General features: G+C 46.7%; 2 protein-coding genes and 1 long non-coding RNA gene across 4 annotated transcripts in view; 2 read left to right on the forward strand and 1 right to left on the reverse strand.

The window, feature by feature from the left end:
- Positions 1-17,167, forward strand: part of LOC135921914 (uncharacterized) — a 144,848-nt gene extending 127,681 nt beyond the window's left edge. Inside the window, exons 2-3 of the long non-coding RNA XR_010570676.1 lie at positions 8,044-8,345; positions 14,610-17,167. This is a non-coding gene — a long non-coding RNA (uncharacterized lncRNA). The remainder of the gene's footprint in view (positions 1-8,043; positions 8,346-14,609) is intronic.
- LOC135921904 (peptide transporter family 1-like) overlaps positions 1-20,337 on the reverse strand; it is a 785,940-nt gene that overhangs the window by 658,695 nt on the left and 106,908 nt on the right. The gene's annotated exons all lie outside the window — the stretch shown is intronic.
- LOC135921910 (piggyBac transposable element-derived protein 4-like) lies at positions 10,558-12,010 on the forward strand. Its single transcript, XM_065456325.2, has 2 exons — positions 10,558-10,613; positions 10,818-12,010. The coding sequence occupies exons 1-2, from the start codon at positions 10,607-10,609 to the stop codon at positions 11,666-11,668; spliced, it is 858 nt and encodes a 285-aa protein (XP_065312397.1). The 5' UTR covers positions 10,558-10,606; the 3' UTR covers positions 11,669-12,010.

Raw genomic sequence — 20,337 nt, forward strand, 5'->3', positions numbered from 1 at the left:
GAAGGATGGAACCCGGCGCTTTTGTGTAGATTTTCGCCACGTGAACAAAATCACAAAAAAGGACGTGTACCCTTTGCCACGTATTGATGACGCTCTAGACTGCCTGTACGGTGCCACCTATTTTTCTTCTATCGACTTACGGTCCGGCTACTGGCAGATATCCGTCGATGACATGGACCGAAAGGAGACTGCATTTGTTACCCCTGACGGCCTTTATCAGTTCAAGGTGATGCCTTTCGGTCTCTGTAACGCGCCCGCCACCTTCGAACGAATGATGGACTCTTTGCTTCAGGGGTTCAAGTGATCCACCTGTTTGTGCTATCTGGACGAAGTCATCGTTTATGCGCCCACATTCGACACGCATCTAGACCGTCTTTCAGCGATTCTTGACGAAGAAAAATTCGTCCTGGTCCGGGACCAGGACGAATTTTTCTTCAGCCCTGAGGCTTTTCTTTCGAGGAACCCGTATGGGTTTCCTTTGTAGAAATTGCTACGAACCGCTGGATGTCTGATTTTCCCTTTATTCATTACTTCTCTCCACCTTGCGGGTTTCCGCAGAACTACTACGTCAAACAACTAATATTCTTGATCTTATTTTGACTACTCACCCTGAAGAATTCGGCGCTCCTTCGTACATTACGGGACTCAGTGACCTAGTTGTAGTCCACACCACTTTCTCTACCAATATTACCAAAAACCCAAAGCCCAAAAAAGTACTAACGCTATACTATAAAGGAGACTACACAAACATGAATCGCGATCTCTTCGTGTTCTATAACACTTTCGCCTCTACCTACGACCTACGTTCTACTGAGTCAAACTGGCCTGCCTTCTAATCCGAGTCGGTGCGCTTAATAAGACCTTACAGGCCTACCATCAAAATTACAGAGCGAACGCGTTCTAAATGGTTTAATATCACACTGAAACTTTCAAAGAACAAGAAAAAGCGCCGTTTTCGTTGCGCCAAGCTGTCTAACACTGAATGCATGTGGCAGAACTATCACACCAATGCCAAACAATACTCCGCCATGACTACCCAAGCTAGACGCCAGTTCTGCTCTACTACCCTCCCCGAAATGTTACAAACCAACCCAAAGCGCTTCTCGCAAACTATTATCCCTTATGTAAACACTACTGTTTCACTTTGTGACAGCACTGGCTCGCCGATAGACGTATCTAACACACGTCATGCACTGTATCATGCATTCTGTTCAGTTTTTACTAACGAAACAACTCACGATGTTCCCGATCTCCCAGCATTGCCACGTCCACCAATGGACACCATCACCTTCAACCCGCACGGTATTGTCAGTATAATAGATTCACTGAAGTGTTCGTCTTCCTGTAGTATCGATGGAATTATTTCCAAAGTGAATTGGCGAGTTGGGAAGGTCATCCCAGTTACAAAGAAAGGTGACCGATCATCCCCAAGTAACTACCGAACCACTTCGCTAACTATCGTATGCTCTAAGATCATGGAACATGTCGTTTACTCCAATGTCGCGGCATTTCTGGCACCCGTCAACTTCTTTCATTCCAATCATCATGGATTCTCGAAGAGCTCCTCGTGTAAAACCCAATTAGCCTTGTTCCTGCATGACATTTATTACAATTTTGACCGCAATATCCCAACCGATGCACTAGCTCTTCCTAGACTACGAGACATCATTCGACAAAATACTCCATTCCCGCCTGTTACTCAAACCGTCTCTTTTAAAACTTCATCCGCATGTCCTTAACTGGATTCGAAACTTCTTAACCGACCGCATGCAATTTGTTTCCGCTAATGGGTTCTCGTCTTCTAACATGTTCTTTCAGGAGTACCCCAAGGCACAGTTCTTGGCCCTTTGCCCTTTCTAATACACATTAACGACCTGCCTTCCACAGTAATTCATCAACTATCCGCCTTTTCGCTAATTAGTGCGTAATCAAACGCCCTATAACTAACACCCACGATTCTTCTGTCCTCCAAAATGACCTGAATAACATACAGAAATGGTGCGCTACTTGGCTAATGCCCCTGAATACTGCAAAGACGGCACTAATTTCTTTTCGCCGCCGCCTAAATTATACTCTACCTACTTATAAAATCAAGGATGTCACCATTATTTCCCCTAGCTCCGCGAAATACCTTGGCATTTACATCACTAGTGATTAATCATGGTCTTACCACATTAACCGCATAATAAATTCATCTAATAGAACAATTGGGTACCTTCCCCTTAACCTGCGCATGGCACCTTCTTCCTTAAAACTACTTACGAAACACTTCGAAAAAGGGGGTCAACCAAGGGGCCCGATTTTTATTATGCATACCATAAGAAGCCAACAAACATTGACACCACGGGCAACATAGGGCAAATTACTTGTACTTACTAAATAAATAATGATAAATTAATGGAAATGAAAGTGGATGAAAAAACTTGCTCCAGGTGGAACGATCCCATGTCTTCGCATTACGCGTAATGCGAAGCCTCTGTTCTCGCCTTGAGCTTCAAACAAAAATAAAAAATAAATAGAAATGTATAGCATGCCTGATCAAATCAAGCAGGCTAGGTGACTATCTGCTCCCGCCCCGTTCCAGAGGGAATACCCCTAAATGATCAACATCATCATCAACCACAGCGGCTGACGCGGCGCGCGTGGGCTCCTCAGACATGTGCCTCCTCCTCAATATAATCTGAAAGCACATTTAGCGCCAGCAAAGAAGGACGGAAGGGAGACGACACCACAATGCGTTATTGTGGTGTCGTCTCCCTTCCGTCCTTGTTTGCTGGCGCTAAATGTGCTTTCAGTTCACCAACACGCCCAACAAATGGCAATGCTGAAAGTCAATATAATCGCTAGTAAATTGTCCCACGTGTGTCTGTGTACCAGTCTAAGCGTCTGTCGAGCCTTCGGGAAGCAAGCTTGGGTATGTGCTGTTAAATATTCAAGCTTAGCCGGGCTATCCAGAGCCTACTGTGCTTTGCAACTCGTGTTTACTAGCGCTTATAGGCACTAGTAAGCACGCTGTCTCTACAGTGCAACTAACGTTATAACGATGCTTCGTGAAGGCTTTGATGCATCGAAACTCTCCCATCAGCCTCATTCAGTCAGCTTCGTGCCTCATACAACGGCTTCTCGGGGTTTCCTGATTCACCGCTCTAAGATTTTCACATAGAGAAATAAAAACAAAGTTAAGGAGAGGACCCTCACTCATTTAGAGGCCAGCAGCCCAATTCACTTAGCACACCAAGCAGCTGGAAGAGGCAACTGAACCGAACTTGCACTTTCAGTATAGGCACGCAGTTTGAACGCTAATACGTGTAACGGCCGGCTGCGGTCATCAGCGCTCTAATATTCATTACGATAGCAATTATTTGGACATTCCAGGCGCATTTCAGCCGCCGTCGCTTCGGTGTTCCGTATAAAGCCCAAGTGCGATAACGCCGTATGCTGTACGTGGTAGTGATAACTGGCGAGGGTGAGCATGTCGGCTCGACCACGCGGGCGCGAGGCTGCCCAGTGTCGAGAGCGGTGTTCTCACCGATTCGCGTCGAAGGCAGCGCGAAGGCCAATTCGCTCGCTGTTGCTGCCGCTCTTCCTAACGCCAGTGTTGTGACAGCGAATGTCCACGCTAATCGAGTGAGATGAGTTATGAAAGTAATATTGGCTCACTGCCGCTTTTACTAACGCGAGCGTTCTTGCAGCAAGTGCCCGCCCCCATCGAGTGAGATGTGTTTATGTTTCCCTGTGCGCACGGCACCATGCTTGCAAATTTCGTTAGTAAGCGAATGTTTACGAGGTTATACGGTCGATAAAACTACTATCATTACTTCGTATAGCTGTGTACTAATGTATCATTGCAATCGATGCCTTACCTTTGGGGCGAAACCGCGACTTTTTTTTTTTTTTACTACGCTGCCTCCTACTGTTCAGCCGCATGCTGTTTAGGTGCGCAAATATTTTATACTACACTGATTGTCTGCTGCCATGCTAGTTTTACGCGCTCTGTATTTACTGTAATCGTGCTTTTTTTTCTAAACACCTAAACTAGAGAACCGTGAGACTCAACGTAAGGGGCTATTGTGCGAAGCTTCTTTCAGACGTGGAGCTCGCAGGCATTGATAACTTGAGAAATGCAAGCTTGTTGGCCGAAGTATACGCGAGCGTATTTCGTCGTCTTTCTGGCTCAATAACAGTTCACTAAACTTAATAATAATATATGGGGTTTTACGTGCCGAAACCACTTTCTGATTATGAGGCACGCCGTAGTGGGGGACTCCGGAAATTTTGACCGCCTGGGGTTCTTTAACGTGCACATAAATCTAAGTACACGGGTGTTTTCGCATTTCGCCCCCATCGAAATGCGGCCGCTGTGGCCGGGATTCGATCCCGCGACCTCGTGCTCAGCAGCCTAACACCATAGCCACTGAGCAACCACGAAACTTGACCAGTAGAATATTGCTGCCCTGATAACCAGGCCCGAACAGACGCTGTGTGCAAGCCAGGGCGCGGATGCGTTGCTTACATTAGCGTCGTTTCTGGATCACCGAGCCCTGCCCCACTGCAGATGTTTGATCATCATACCTTGCTGGTGAAGCAGCGCACTGACACGGACACAGTGAAGACACACAAGAAAAGACGACACTCGCTGCTTGGCTGTTGTACAAGCATCATTACATAGCATAGTCTAAGATAAAATCGATCATTATTATGTAAGCCAAGGGCAGGAAATCTTCCGAAGGAGGCATAGACGTCAGACTGTACGAGAAAAGCCGACCGATCATCGTTCGTTTGTTGCTCTATGTTGTTCAGTGCCTAACTTGAATAAACTCGTGCCCACACAGCCACTGGCTCGCGCTATTGGGCAATCTTCCTAATAATACCTCACTTCGACTGAAGCCCACGTTCATACACGCGGGCACTCCCATTCACAGCCACACACATCCGCCCACACTCACGTTCATAATCGCGCTTATTCGCCGTCAACCACTCACATTCATACTTTCGCCAACTCATGCTCACGCTCCTACTCAAAGCGACAGGAACCCATTCGCGTAAACTCACTCTCACCGGCATATACACTCACCCTCAATCACAGCAACATCAACTCGCCCTCACGTCCACTCATACACGTTACTGCATTCATGCTAACTCAAGCCCACACACACGCAATACTCGCTCCCGCTAAAGCACTCCCGCCATTGAGTCACCAATACTCAATCATGACCACAGTGAGTGGGAGCACGGGTAAAGCCCACAAGTGGCTCCCAGCTTCTGCGTTGTATACCTTGATTTTACTGCTTCTCGTAGCCATCAAAAATACACACAAATAAAAAACAAAAGTACAGCTGCAACACTCAGTAAACTCTTTCGAGACCGCTCAACACAAGCGGCCCCTGCGTGCAGGAGTGGAGAGCCAAATTTTGTCATAAAAAGGGCCCGACACTCGTTTCCGGGAATGTGGTTCACGACCGTAGCGTGACTAATGTATTCTGAGCGTTGAGGCGGATGCCGACGTTAGGTGCGCCGCCCAACGGCCCCATTATGAAAAGCACACCAATCTCCATTGTTTTTATGCTGCTCAGGCCACCTTAATTATTCCTAAAGAGGAAACCTCATTCCAGTGCAGACTTGATTAATCCAGCACCACTGTTAAACAGGAAATGTGTAGACATGAGCAGGCTTTAACAGTGGCCGATAGGCGGATAGTCGGAACATGAGTCCTCCTCAAACTCTGCAACTTTCTTGTGCGCTTATGGTCGGCCCTCAAAGCTCTGTGGTTTGCCCTGACACAATAGGTATCCCGGAGTCAGAAATATTTATTCGAAGCAACCCATTCTAATCAAACGGATCAAACCCGACCGCCACGGCACTCTAGCAATAGCTAATGCATAAATAATAGACACAGCTGAAGTCCGCACATAATTAACCCTGTCTAATGGTGTAGCCATTTAAATCGGTCAGATCAACGATGACTGTGCCGGTGTATGTGAACAGCGTACGAGGCTCGGACATGCTGCGCCTTCTGGCGGCGCTGCCGTCAAGTGGCACATGTGCTGCGATGCAAGTTGGCCTCAAAGAGGCTCACTGAAGATTGGCACGCACCCAGCGACAAATGGCGCCCACCCACAGGAAAAGGCCACATTCGTTGCCTGCACGCGATCGCCCCCCCCCCCCCATTTTTGGTGGGATAGCAAGATAGTCGGAAAGAAAACTCATCCCACTAATCCAAACACGCTTTTCGTATTAAGCACTTCAAGCATCGAAGAAATAAGTGGGCTCGGCAAGGGCTCTTTTTGGTCCCGCCAACAACGCAACCAATGAATTAAAGCTTCACAATGAATTCGTATGATTTTCACGACGAATGCGCCTAGAAATGTTCTAGCAGACAGCGAGGCACCAGACACAGTAACAAAGCTTCTGAGAGCACAAGCTCCTTGGCCTGCTGAACCATAGCAAGCCATTTAACTTGACCTCTATTCAAAACAATCAGCAATTACATTTTAAGAAAACTATGAAACCTAAAACAAGGGCCGTATAATCTCGAATCTTTAGGTCTGCGAGGACATTAAGAAAGCAAATAAGGGTTGAAGCATAGTTGTTTGGCCCTTAGACAAGCGCCATACTCGCACAGAACTAAACAACCACAGACACAGACCAGACAATAATTCAGCAATACCATACACCCTGACAACTGCCAACAAACTGAAATCTTTTTTGGCCAATAATATTGTTACTGAAGCATGAAAGAAGAGAGAGGAAGAAGGAGAACGCGGGACGCTGGTTGCTGCGTGTTGTTGATCGTCAGCTCCCACTACTCTGACTCATTTTGTATATAAATTGTAAATACACTCTTTCTATACTCGCAACATGCCCGTAACTAATGGTGAGAGGTGCGGGGTACCACGGCTGGAAACGGAGCTTCGTGTGGACGTCACATCACCGTCCGCTCCAGGCCCGTACCCAGGATTTTTTTTAAAGGGGGGGGGGGCAACCCAAGGTAAATTTCCATGCAAATGAGGGGGGGGGGGAGTAGGAGGTACCACTACCAGCACAAATGTGAATAATGCCCACCCATTCACCATAAAGACCCCTAAAACCCGCAAAAGAGAATTGAAATGAGGTGTATCTCACAGGTACGCCTGTGAGATATACGTCTCCTTTGCTTGGCAAACAAGGAACCACATCAAATGGACTCCTGCATGAAAGAAGCGCAGGAAGAACACTGCCAAGAACGTGTAAACAAGCGAAAGTGTAAAATAAAGATTTCTAGTAGCGCTTTTTTAATTAGCTGAGAAGAATTATACAAAAATGTACCTTTGTGGAAGAATCGCAGTTTATATCGATCCCTCGTTTAGTGCTCTACCAAGTGACAAAACGGACTCGCGTTATTATTTGGGAAGTTGCGTAATGATGCGTGGTCAGCAGTCCTGTACAACCACGTAGAGCGCAGGACGCTGCGGTTCAAGACATACTGCGCCGGCCGCGAAAGGTTATATAAGCACCCCCATTAGCACAGCAGAGAAGTGCCTACATCAGGAGGCTCGACTGATAACTGTAGAAACGTAATTAAACACACGCGGAATTATTCTCGAATTCGGGCGACGTTTCCTCTACTTCCTATTTAAATAAAAAGATGTTGATCGGTAAATATTTTCCCAAACAACGGTTAAGTTTGTTAATTTTTGCTTGTCCTTCCTGTTTGGCTGTTGCCTTGGCTCTCTCCATTAGCGGATCGCTTAATTTTTCAACTGCTTGCGACTCTAGTTTGGACTTGTCAATTTTGCACGAAAAGCGCTGTACAATTAGGGGACAGCCACACTCTAAGAACACGGGAGGGTGTCGCAGGAGTGAAGCGGCCGGTTTACTCTTCAAAGCGTTGTTTTACTCTTGCAAAACGTCGAGTGCAGTGAAATGCATGTTCCCTCCGTCAGCAAGGACAGGCTGAAATGTGCTTTTCACTCTGCCTTTCTGCGAGAGAGTAGAATGCCCGTTCTACTCTTGGGGCAGTAGAAAACAAAACGTAGCCTAAGCTTGTGCTTCCACTGTATGCAGGCTGGCCCCGAACATGGCGATGTATCACTCAGGCACGCTGAGCAAAGAACACACCGTTTTTCTTCAAACAGGCAGCCACAGTTCAAAGGAATGCGGAGTGAGTGCTCTACTTTTTCGCTCGGAGTTGCTCCACCGCGCGCGCGCTCAACATCGCGGAACAGCACAGCACCGGAAAAAGGTGATCCGTCGGGCAAGCAGCAACGAAGGCCATCCGAGGGAGGTCGTGTGTCAGCCATCTCGCGTCGCCGCGAAAACATGACAGTCGTTCGTCATTCGTTGGATATAACAACAAATCCTCCATGGTAAGTGAATTCTAACTTAGGTGCACATTCTGCGTATGTGACATGCTATCGCCAGGAAGTCGTCGCGGCGCTTAGCCGACGCGATTGACAGCGGACTAGGCGCTGTGTGTCCTCGACGTCAATCGAAAAAGCCAGGCGTCGTGATAACTGCATGTGATTTTGTCACTCGCCGCTGTCCGTAAGAGATTTGAAAATCGCAAACGCTGCCAGAATCATGGTATGTTCAATAAGACGTGAGGTGAGATGACGCTTAAAATGGTTTGCGCTCGTCCGTGTCATTTCTCCCTGCTTGTCCCCGTCGAAACCGCGCTGTTCTGTTTCAAATGTGGATTAACAAGTCACCCAAACGTCCGTTTTAACGTATTTGTTCACCAGCCCATGTTTCCTAGCCTACGCGGAGCGTGCGTAGCGTGCGTTTTGTGTGTTTGAATTTATTCAGTTTGGCAGCCTACTCTGTACGGAACGTTTTTGAAATAAGAAGTCGCATAACAGAAGGCGTCATTTCGCTGGCGGCATGCTTTCGTAATAAATAAGCCGTGCGCATGACGATGTCTCGCCCACAGGTAACCTGCGACCACTGAAGTTACGTGCAGCGCCAGTGCTAGTTAGAAACTTTGCCGCACGGATTCAGCTGCATGCTGCAAAAGGTCAGTTGGGCGCGTTATCTTGAACTTACTGAAAACGCATGAGGAATTCAAGTTTTATGCTGAATAAAGTCTAAACCCCACATAAGCGATCTTGCGCGCGACAGCTACAAACGATGCGATGGAGATGGCTATCGCGTTCGCTCGTCCCCTACAAGTCGTACACCGTGCGAGCGACGATCTTGAGCGACGTCTCCCCGGTGTTGCCGGTATGAGGGCTGAAAATACGCGTCTAAACTAGCGTGACGCGTGCTTTAGTAATTTAAGTTGATGTATTTTACTGTAAAAAGTACCATAAAATATTTCTGAAGGTCTTGCAGTAGGCTCTTATCCTTGCACGTATAAAAATTCAATCGTTTGCTCGTTCCGTGCGACAATCGGCAGTATTTGGGCGATGTACATCCAGTTCCGGCTTCGCCTTATTGGCTAGTCGCTCAAAGCACTTCCGGGCGACGAGCCACGAATTATAGAGTTCCAGAACCGAGCGATCTGTTTGAGAGACGGCCCGTCTCTTAAATTGCCGCTAGGACTATTCACGTTCACTTTAATGAAGTTCCGATATGTGGGCAAGGTCAGAAGAGAATTTTTGCGTCGGGTCGGTTTGGCAGCATCACCTCCAGGTGCTGCATCAGTTAGTTTTCCGGAAGGGTGCGCCGGAAGGAGCTAAGGGACGGTGATCGGCGAGATGCGGGCCATCGGGAGAAGGGGCGACGTGGCGAAGGAGAGCGCCTAGAGCGGGTAGGCAGAGAAGTGTCGCCAGAATTTACTGGCTGCGTTTACGGGGAGAACCGAGGAGCAGCATGAGGGCCGTGGGATGGGTGGTAGGACCAGGGGGTCGAATTCCACGAAGACCGGCAGTGACGTGAATATGGCTGATACGGCCACAAGTGAAACATATAGGCCTGTCATCTGGAGTACGCCATTCGGCCGGGTTGCAATACCGCGTTGGGGCATTCAGGCTGCGGGTGGTTATGACAGTGCTGGACGGAGTGTAGTCAGGCCGATTAACTGAGCAGACGTTGACCAAGCCAACGTTGGCCAATTCTGGGCGCACGACGGACTGGCTCAATGAGACAGTCGCCTGGCAATTGTCAGGGCCATGGGTTGGGGTCGTGACAAAATATGAGGCTTCTATTTCACGTCGGATGATACGTAGGATGACATCAGAGCGATTGGGCGTGGGCGGACTAGGGAGGTCTTCACAGGTGGACGTAGCAGCCGTGTTGGGAAGGCGAGGAAATGGCTGGGCAATACAGCGACTTTTGGTTTCTTCCAACCACCGGCATTCGATAATATTGGCTTGCACAGTGGATGAATTCTTGAACACAAGGAGATGGAAGGCATCATCTGCTATGCCCTTAACCCTTTGTGGGATAACGGGACAGATAGGTCCCGCTTTTTACTCTGAGAAAAATGCATTAGCAGCCGATGCCAGTCAAACGCAGTGTTACCGTGATGTGCTGCCATCTATTATGGGTGTCCGAAGATGTTTTCTGCTAATGTTTTGAAGAGCTTCCGTAGGTGGTGCTTCAGGTTCATAGAAATGAAAATTGTGTTGTTTACAAAGTTGCACTCGGAATTTTCGTTCCCGTAGGACTCGATCAACGAGAGTTTGGCATGAATGGTAAGATTTTCCTTTTCTGCCCATTCAAAGCAATGCTTATTGCATGCATTGATGTGAGAAATCTGAAAATCGGAGCTATGGGCCGCGCGATAGTGATGTCAAAGCCAGGATACTCTAAAAGCGTGCCCTTATTTTGCTAGGCCTAATTGACGCGAACTACACATGTGATACATTCTTATTATTTCTGATTTTTTGAATTTGCAGTGGACTCGCTCACACGCGAAGAGGCACTGGAACTCTTTTTCAGCCTGCCAGATGAGTCCGAAACAAGTGAGGACGAGGCACTGAGTAGTGAGGATGAGTTCGTTCCGGAGCTTGCACCACCAGACTCGAGTCCCGACGAAGATGACAACGAAGCAGGTCCATCAACAAGCAAACGCAAGAAACGGCGACCAACAATTTCAAAGAACAGGAAAAAAAGCAAGCGGGAAACAGTCGAGCCGTATCACGAAGTAGACGACGTGCTAGGAGAGGAAGTTGGTGACAAGTGGAGTACAAATGAACCGCCGATCTGCGTTGGGATTCCAAAATCATGGGACCCTCAGTTCTCAACAAAGCCAGTGGTGCGGGCAGCCGACTGTTTTGATCTGTACTTCGACGATGAAGTGTTGGAAATGATTGTAGAGCGCACAAACCGTGCCGGGGCACTAAAATACCCTAAGAAGTGGGCGGTGCTCACAAGTGATGAGCTGCGCGCTTATTTTGGATTGCTGCTTCTGATGAGCGTGTCACCACGACATCACTTTTATCACTACTGGAGCCGTGATTCTCTTTTCAACTGCGAAGAAATCGCCAAAGTGATGTCTTTCAAGCGCTTCCAGCATATCATGAATTCCCTTCGTGTAAACGACCCAAGCAAAGAAAAGAAAAGAGGAGAAGATGGTTATGACAGGCTTGCTAAGCTGCGTCCCCTTATTGATAAACTGAACAAGAAATTTCAGGAAGAGTACTCGCCGTCATCTCACCAGGCAAATGATGAGAGCATGGTTGCTTTCAAAGGAAGATCTAGTATGAAACAGTACCTTCCAATGATGCCCATAAAAAGAGGGTATTAAGTCTGGTGCAGGGCCGACTCAAAGACGGGCTATTTGCTGCAATTTCAGGTGTATGAAGGGAAGAATGCACAAAGACCGGCCAATCAAAGCCTTGGTGAGCATGTCGTTCTTTCTCTGTCAGAGAACGTGCAGCCTGGAACGCGGCTATTCTTTGATAACTATTTTACCTGCACTCGCCTAATGGAAACTCTCGCTGAGAGGAGCATCCTAGCCGCAGGGACGGTTCGCACCAACAGAAAGGATTTGCCCGAAGAACTGAAGCGAAACAACAAGCTAAAGAAGGGAGAATACCTGTGGTGCTCCAAAGGTCAGGTCACAGCCTATCAGTGGCGTGACACTAAAGATGTTCACCTCTTGTCGAATTTCCATGATCCGACGGAAACTGTCGAAGTGTCACGGAAGCTTGCCAATGGCTCTTCGGTGGCGGTGATCTGCCCAAAAGCACTGGCAGACTACAACACGACGATGGGGGTCGTAGACAAATTTGATCAAAAGCGAAATGCCTACACTTCTGATAGGCGTTCCAAGAAGTCCTGGTATAGGATATTTTATTTTCTCTTCGATGCTTCTGTCGTCAATGCATTCATTCAATGCTGCGCCAACAATGACATAACATACTTGTGGTTCCGGCTTGTTCTAGGACGGCAATTCATAAATGGACAAACATTCAGGCACTACACTAGCACTGGACCATTCCGGAAGAACAAGGAGGGCCGAATGAATGGCCAAAAGATGGTTGGAGTCTCGGAGGAAATTTGGTTCACAGGGAGCGGCCACAATCCACAAAAAGTGCCCACAAGGCGAAGGTGCAGGTGGTGCTCCACCACAGGAAATGAGGTCCGCACAAAGTTCATGTGTGGGGTGTGCAAGGTGCCCCTGTGTGCCACTTGTTTTGGTGCCTTTCACACTAAATAGGCACAAAAGTGATCTCAGCAGGGTGCCTTCATGAGACAACGGGACAGTGTTGTCCCACTTCCGAAATCCACGGAATGTGCCAATGGGACATATACGTCCCACTTTTTTCTAATAAACTAAGCATGTTATAATCCTCAAATTTGTTTAGTATCATTTTTGAAGCCTTCAGGAGCTCAAAAAAGCAAAGCATTTCCCTTTTTTGCTAGAAAACCATATATGAACTCACAAAGGGTTAATGACATGTGCAACCTTATCAGATTCGGACATCCTCGGATCCACTTTGCGGCACAGAGCGAGCACGTCCTGGATGTACGTGAGGTAGGATTCAGTACACGTCTGGACACGCGAAGCAAGGTCTTTTTGGGTGGCGCGCTGACGTCCAACAGGCTTGCCAAACAAATATTTGATTTTCTGTTTACAAATGTCGCAGCTGGTAAGTTCCTCCTCGTGGGTCTGAAACCAGACGCGTGCCGTGGCCACGAGGTAAAATATCACATTAGCGAACATGAAACATGATGGTCTGGTCAAAGTGGTTGCTGGCACTCACCCGCTCACATAGTTGAAGCCAGTCTTCAACATCAGTGTCGTCGGTGCCAGAAAAGGTTCCTGGGTCGCGGGGTTGTGCTACAATGACGCTAGGCATGGGTGCCGACGGGCCCGAAGCATCCTCGCCTAGAGTTGGCATTGGAGATGCAGCCAAGGAGCGTACGCTGCGTAAATCCGTCTTGATAATGATCCCGCAACCTCTACCAAAAATGTTACTGGGTTAAAAACAATCAGACGTATATTTATAAGATATTTACAATAATTGTAGCAGCTGACAACATGGTAGACAGCGCGCGAAGTCCAGAGCGTCGTCTTCTTCCGACCAGGATTAAAACATCTTTTTCATCAGCGTGTCACAATATGTTTGATTTTATGTCTCCTGTTGCGGTTTTCGAGCGCGGTGCGAATCTGAAAGGGTGCTTATGTCTACGAACTCGATGAATTGTCAAGCAACGAGCTATGCATCGGCATCGAATATAACGGCTGCTTTGTGGAATAACAATTGCAGGGGCGCTTTGCATGCGCTTATTGTTTTGGACACGCCTGTGCATTTGCTAATATGAGTTGGCGTTTCAGAGTCATGTCATATGAACAGCTAAATCACCTTTCCTCTGGGGGTTAGAAGCATAATGTGTGCATCTTGCTACGGCATGGCAGATCAAAATGTGCTTCTCGCTTTAATATTTTAGTGGGGAAATAAAGTATCAAAATAAAACCTTGCTTTAATTCTGCCTTACCAGTAGTCTGTCATAGACAAAACAAAGAGTTGGGCTAATAAACTAATAACTGCGGTCTAACTGCAACTTTTACATTCTTTCAAGATTAAAATGCTAAATTTCAAACTGCAGCAATAGTCGAGCCTGTCAAAAAGTAACTCGATTGCGCACCTCATAAATGAAAATAAGTTCATGCCTTTTAGTAAGCTTAGATGCAAGCCGCAGTGAACTTTCTAGTTAGTATTGAAATGTCGGTAAACGCGCCATAACAAGCCTGCTGCCCATTTATATAGGCACATCCAGCCATATCCATTAAACTGGAGGACCATATTTTCATCCCTACTGAACATCATGTTTGCCGATATAATCCTCAAATTATGGCTTGAGCAGTGGCACAAACAGAGATGGTGCGGGTGGGCTCACTGGGAACGTGCTTAAGATGTGTCACAAGTGGTGTTTGCGACACACCAGACTAATGACAGACATGACATCTGACAGTGGTCAATATTCTATTTACTAGTAGGAGTATTTTAACGCTGGTGCTGAACGAGGATGAACTGTCATTTATTTGTTTTTGTTTAAATCTAAAAAATTTAAGTTCGCTTAGCAGTTGGCTGTTGCAGTCATGTAGGTGTTTCGCATTCATTTCAGCAGGAAAACTAAGGGCTGAGACTTTCTTTTACTGCCGTGACATTACTTCTTGACTGTTTTGATATGGTTTTACACCAGTCCTGGTGTTATCTTTTGCACACGCTATTTTTCAGGCACCCGCTTTACATAACGCAAGAAGGCAGTTGCAAGGACACAAGGATGTGAAAGAGCCAGCCCAGCGCGGCTCCACGTAGTGCAGACGAGCGCACGCCTAAGAATCAAAATACACAGCCATGCAATTTGGACGAGAAAACTAGAACGTGGGTATATTGGGTGTACCATTTCACTAAATGTCAACAAAACTTTCAAAATACAGTATGTCACACCAAGATGAAAATTCTCACGTGCTCTAGGCAGTTATCTTAACATGGTATATTTATGTAATGTCTCTGATGGGAAAGTGAAAATCAAGTATGCTCTCTGGAGACAAACACATAGGAGTAAGTGACATTCAAAAGCTAGAAATGTGTTTTAAAAAACGCTGATTAGTTTTGTGAGAAGTGACTGCTTTTTGTCTTGCCTCTCTACAGATATATATCCATGTGATAAAAAATAGTGGTACAATGAAATACCATATTTGCTTAGTGACATGATACATACTTGCAATGAGCACGGTGCCTGTGTTCACTATGAAAAGCAACAGCTCATGCTTGGTTAGGCGCTTACATACATTTAATAACTTACATTTAACAGCACGTGAATGCAAAGGTGCAAATACAAACCGCTGTCATTCTGTATTTTAAATGCTGACATGAAGCAAACCGATTTTCATGTCTTCTCTTGTATCTATTTCTTACACCTAATTTTAGAATTATTGCTTCCTTTTAGGTTACAGAAAGTGGAAGCATTGGGGCAAGAGAATGCCATGTTTAAGTCATTATCATTTACGTGCCTGCTCACGAAAGCAGTTCATTAGAACCACTCGTGCCTTCCGAAGCGAAAGCAAGCAGCAATTAAGACCTCTATCTGTGTACACCGTGGTGCACGCCTTACGTCTTAGAAACCGTAGAATCACTTGGAATTGAAAATTATTTTAAAGGTAAAATTGTGGTTTCCCCTTCTGTGAAGTAGTCATATGATAGCTTCTGGCAGGTATTCGATATTTTGATTAGGGTGACTCAATCTACTTGCCAACCAAGTATGCTAGTGGAGGTAGAGATGCATTCAATGCGAAGAACCGAGAGCATCTGAGTAGAACACTCGTTCATGAATTGGCAGGTGTGAACATAGAGTGTTAAGCAAAATCTCCTTAGTTTCGTGGCTTCTGTAGACATAATTTTTATAAGGCAGAATAAAATTAAAGCATTTTTGCACATGGTAAATTTCTGGACTTAAGATAGAGTGCACAGTGAGGCGATGTATTATCTTCCCAGACACACATGTACTTGTTTTGAGACGAAGATACTGTGAAGTGCGATAATTTTTCTTACTATAGTGCATCTTAATACCTTCAGTAGGAAAAAAGCTTTCGTTTCAGCTAGTTGGTTCATTGTACAAGTATATGCATAGTCGCATGCAAAACCCACGTCCATGGAAGGGACATGCGAAACAGGATAGTGCCTTTCTGAATTTATGATTTGCTTCGTTGTTTGCCTTTTTCGTGCACTTCCCTGCCTGTACTTCTGCTTATGTCGCCTTTGATTCATCATAATCATCACATCTGATTTTTTGTTCACATCTGAAGCCATGCTATATTTTAGTTAGATTGCATTTTCATCGAGTCACAATAATTGATCATGTAGTTATACAAGCTGCTCCTGTGTATCTGTTTGTGTCTGTGTATCTGTTTCTTCTTCGTCCTCGTCCAGTCGCGCTTGTACACTCTACCATGGATTCTAACCAACTAGCCCGCCAGCGTGTTTTAACCATGCTCCTCAGAAGTATAGCATACTTACCATGAGGGGAATGAAAAGCTACCATACATGACAAGACATTTGATGCGCAAGATTTTAATGCCAATGCTCCTTGCATTTTTATACCCATTTGCTATACACTATATAATATTGTAAATTTAATTTTACTTGTGAAAAAGTGTAACGGATCAATCCTAAGAGCACCAGGAAACTACTTATATGAGGAGGCCAACCGAATAGGAAATATGATACGCCTCTGTACCACTTTGAGACCTGGCCAGGATATTGCTGCAAAGCCACGACAAGACACACTTAGAAATAATGGGGTGCAGTCAATACATGAATGACTTTATGTGAAATATAAGCAAAGCCAGCTAGACCTGCGGTGTCCCATGAGAATGTACAGCACATTCTAAATGCACTGTACTCTCAGTCAGGAACATTCATACGCTCTATAGGGGGTTATCAGATGAGCTGCTGTCTTAGAATATGGCACACAAAAAAGTTTCTTGCACAATTTATCTACATTACCAGCCCCATGCTTAGCAGCTCATCTGATAACCTCTGCCATATAAGTGCATGCGTTTTGTGCCAGAAATGCGTTTGCTGGCCATGTGGCGCATATTTCTCTTCAATCGTAGCGTCAATACTTTGTGAGCTTGCATATGCTTGTTCTATGTTGAACTTTCCATGTATACTTCATTTGTGAGAAGCTGGAGCCAAATGTAAATAAAGGACATTTCTACACTGTAATACTGATGAAACTTTAGAGAATATACTTATGTTTTATTACTAGATGTGTTCTAAAGTTCATGGGCATCATTGTAATCCGTTTTGTGTGTTTGTCAGTATGTTTCTCAAATTATTACTCAGTTTGTGTTGTGACCGACCAATAAAGTTTTGACCTTTTAAGAGAGAAAATGTTTCATTGGAGTAACTCGGCGACTACAGATTACATCCCATTCTCCAAGAATAAGTGCAGGAGCTGCTTATGAAGGAATCCAATATTCCCCACATATAAGTGCTGCGAATCCCTTCTAACGTGATCATCGATCTACATCGTGCTTTCACACTATTGGGAAGAGTACCGTCACTCTGTGCTCAAGGAGCACAAGCACTCTGTTTGAGGGACTGGAAACACTAGGCTTGGAGGAGTAGAAGTACTCGGTTTGAAGGAGTAGAAGCACTCTGGGGGAGTACTATTACCCCTGTGGGGAGAGTATTCGCACTCTGCAGAAAAGTACTAGCACTCCCTTGCGGTGGAGTAACAAAACTCTGTCGGGAGGAGTTAACCTACTCTAAAAGAGGGTTGATCCACCCTCGAAAAGAGAATGAAATATGGGACAAGTAGATACTCTCTCGAAGAGAGCGCCCGGGACTCTCTTTGTTTTTAGAGTGCAGACGAGGTAACGGGGGACAGTCATATTGCTTATGGGTTTAACGGTCCTTGCAGGGTCTGATGATGGACGCTGTTTCGCATTATTTTCCACCTTATCTAAACCATATCATACGTGTAAGGTTCCGAGGATCTTCCAGCGTCACGGCGAGCCGCCACTCAAGGAAATAATGAATCAAAAGGCAAAGCTAAATGCACCTTGCGTTTTCTCCAGCCGCAACTTATTCCACGAGCATACAGACAGGCTGACTACGAACCGAATCCCTTTCCAGGCCCCTGGTCCCTGGATCAGTCTAAACAAAGAAGATTCAACTAACGAATCAACAGCGATGCGCGTGATCGTTGAATAAATGGTGACAACTGAACTCATCTCGAGTTCATCGCGCGTGCACCGAATGGACGAGAAAACTGGCCTTCACACCCCAGGAGATGCCGATAACTACCGCTATCCAAAAGGAGCGAAACATTTGACAACGTGAAAACAGAATGACAGCGAAAACTGACGACAGTCAAAGCTCTCAAGTGAAAAACAAAGTGCTTCACCTCCGCCGGAGGTCGGCCCGAGGATGCAATACGATAGATGAAGCAGGCGTTAAGCACTCCTCCTACCTGGGCCGATCCCGACGGTAGTGCAATGCCGGACCGACCCGCGGCAAAGGTGAATCAGGCGTTAAGCACTCCCCATACGTGGGCCAATCCCGAAGATAGTGCAACACCGAGCTGCGTATTTCCAATTGCTAGTAGGTACAACAGCGCGTGGCACTTGCGGGGACGACGGACGTTTGCGCGCATGCGCGAGTAAGAGCGGGTGAGAGACGAAATGCGGGGACTTCTGCTACGTGAATATACGACTCCGCCTAGGAACTACACAGGAGTTTCTTAGCGCGTGTTGTATGCGCTTGTCCCTAGGCGTGCTGGCAGTCGCGGGGCGCGGTAGAGCTAAACTTAGCATCGCATTAGGATGGATAGTTGGGCGTGTTGGTTAAGCATGATCTGAAGTGAAGGCGCTAAAATGACGGAGGACAAAGAAGAAACACACACACACACAGGGCGCCACTTCCAACAATGTTTAATCAGGAAAACATGCCACTGATTTATACTAAGAGCGCAATCACAGTTTCTCAGGGCGAATTCGCGTTCAGGAAAAGCAGTTCTTTGCGTGACAGTGATATGGATGCAACACTAACGCAGTTATCAGCTGCTTCAATGATTCTTTTGGCCTCAATTATTAATCTCTCAATCTCTCAATTACTAATCTCTAATTAATTAGCATCGCAAGTTGGCGGCTCGACGCAATTATATTTATTCAATCGTATATTTAGTAATTAAAACAGCGTGTAATTATTTTACATTGTTCGCGGCGCCTCCAGGACACCAAAGCGGCAACGGGGACATCAAAGCGAGAACCCAGACTGGTCCGTGCCAGGGGAGTATAAGATTGGCTGTCCGCTATCGCGGACAGCCAATTTTTTATGCTAACACCTCTTGGCACGCTTCGGCCTCCACGTCCCCAACCCACGGGCCGCCCTGCTTACAGCTTTGATCTCCCCGCTACCGGTTGGGTTCCCTGGAGATCCTGCGCCGCCTGCTTTAATATAACCTCAGGTGCTCTCCTAAGGCCTCTATGGCCGGTTACATGAGCCCTCCTGGAGCAGTGCTAAAAAATGCAATCTATCGTCGCGACTAAAAAAGCGACCCACGACTTACCTATACAACACCAGTCAGAACCTTGCCCCTTCAGACACAGCGATCACCAAATGGCGCATCCGTGCCCACTGCTTCACAACACGGGCAGCCGGCGGCGGAGCGTAAAACAAACTAAACCGCACTCCGCAATGCCGGCATGTCTAGTGAACAAACACATACAACACGCGTTATAAACATCCTCTGTTTTGCCTATAGGCAGGCTCACATATTCAAGGAGCAAAGGCCCCCAGATTTTTTCTCACACCCGCTCTAACTCGCGTCTGCGCAGAAACGTCGAGCGCCATGAAAAGCGCCACGCCCTGCTGTACCTACTAGCAATTGTAAAAACGTCACCAGGCCGACCACCGCCGGAGGTGAAGCAGGCATTGAGCACTCCCCATACGTGGGCCGATCCCGAAGATAGTGCAATACCGAGCACACCGGCGGCGGAAGTGAAGCAGGCGTTAAGCACTCCCCATACGTGGGCCCATACTGAAGGGCATGTTACAGGTTCCCGATCCCACAGGTGTATGTGACATTGAGCTTGGACCATTTCTGCACTGTCAGCAAGATAGGCCCACATGATGATTTTTTCTGTTGTCGGACGTCGAAAAAACTATGGAAGTTAGTCATACGCATCTTTCGCTGTAAAAGGCAGCAAAATGTTGACCACCGAATATATTGATTTGCCAGCACTTCAGGCATGTGCGTGAGGAGCAGTGGCGTCGGCGGGGGGGGGGGGGGAGGGGGGCTGTACGCCGCTGAATTTCGGGGGAGCCCCCCCGTGGCTATGTTCCTGGTCTGCATCATGAATGACGGTGAGCACGCGGGATCAACGTCGTTGCCGCCTCCAACGTCACCGTCGCCAGCTACGCCGCTGTCCCCTTCGGTTGTCGTTGTGTAACC

The sequence above is a fragment of the Dermacentor albipictus genome, chromosome 1 (genome assembly GCF_038994185.2).
Source record: "Dermacentor albipictus isolate Rhodes 1998 colony chromosome 1, USDA_Dalb.pri_finalv2, whole genome shotgun sequence".
Lineage (NCBI taxonomy): Eukaryota > Metazoa > Arthropoda > Arachnida > Ixodida > Ixodidae > Dermacentor > Dermacentor albipictus.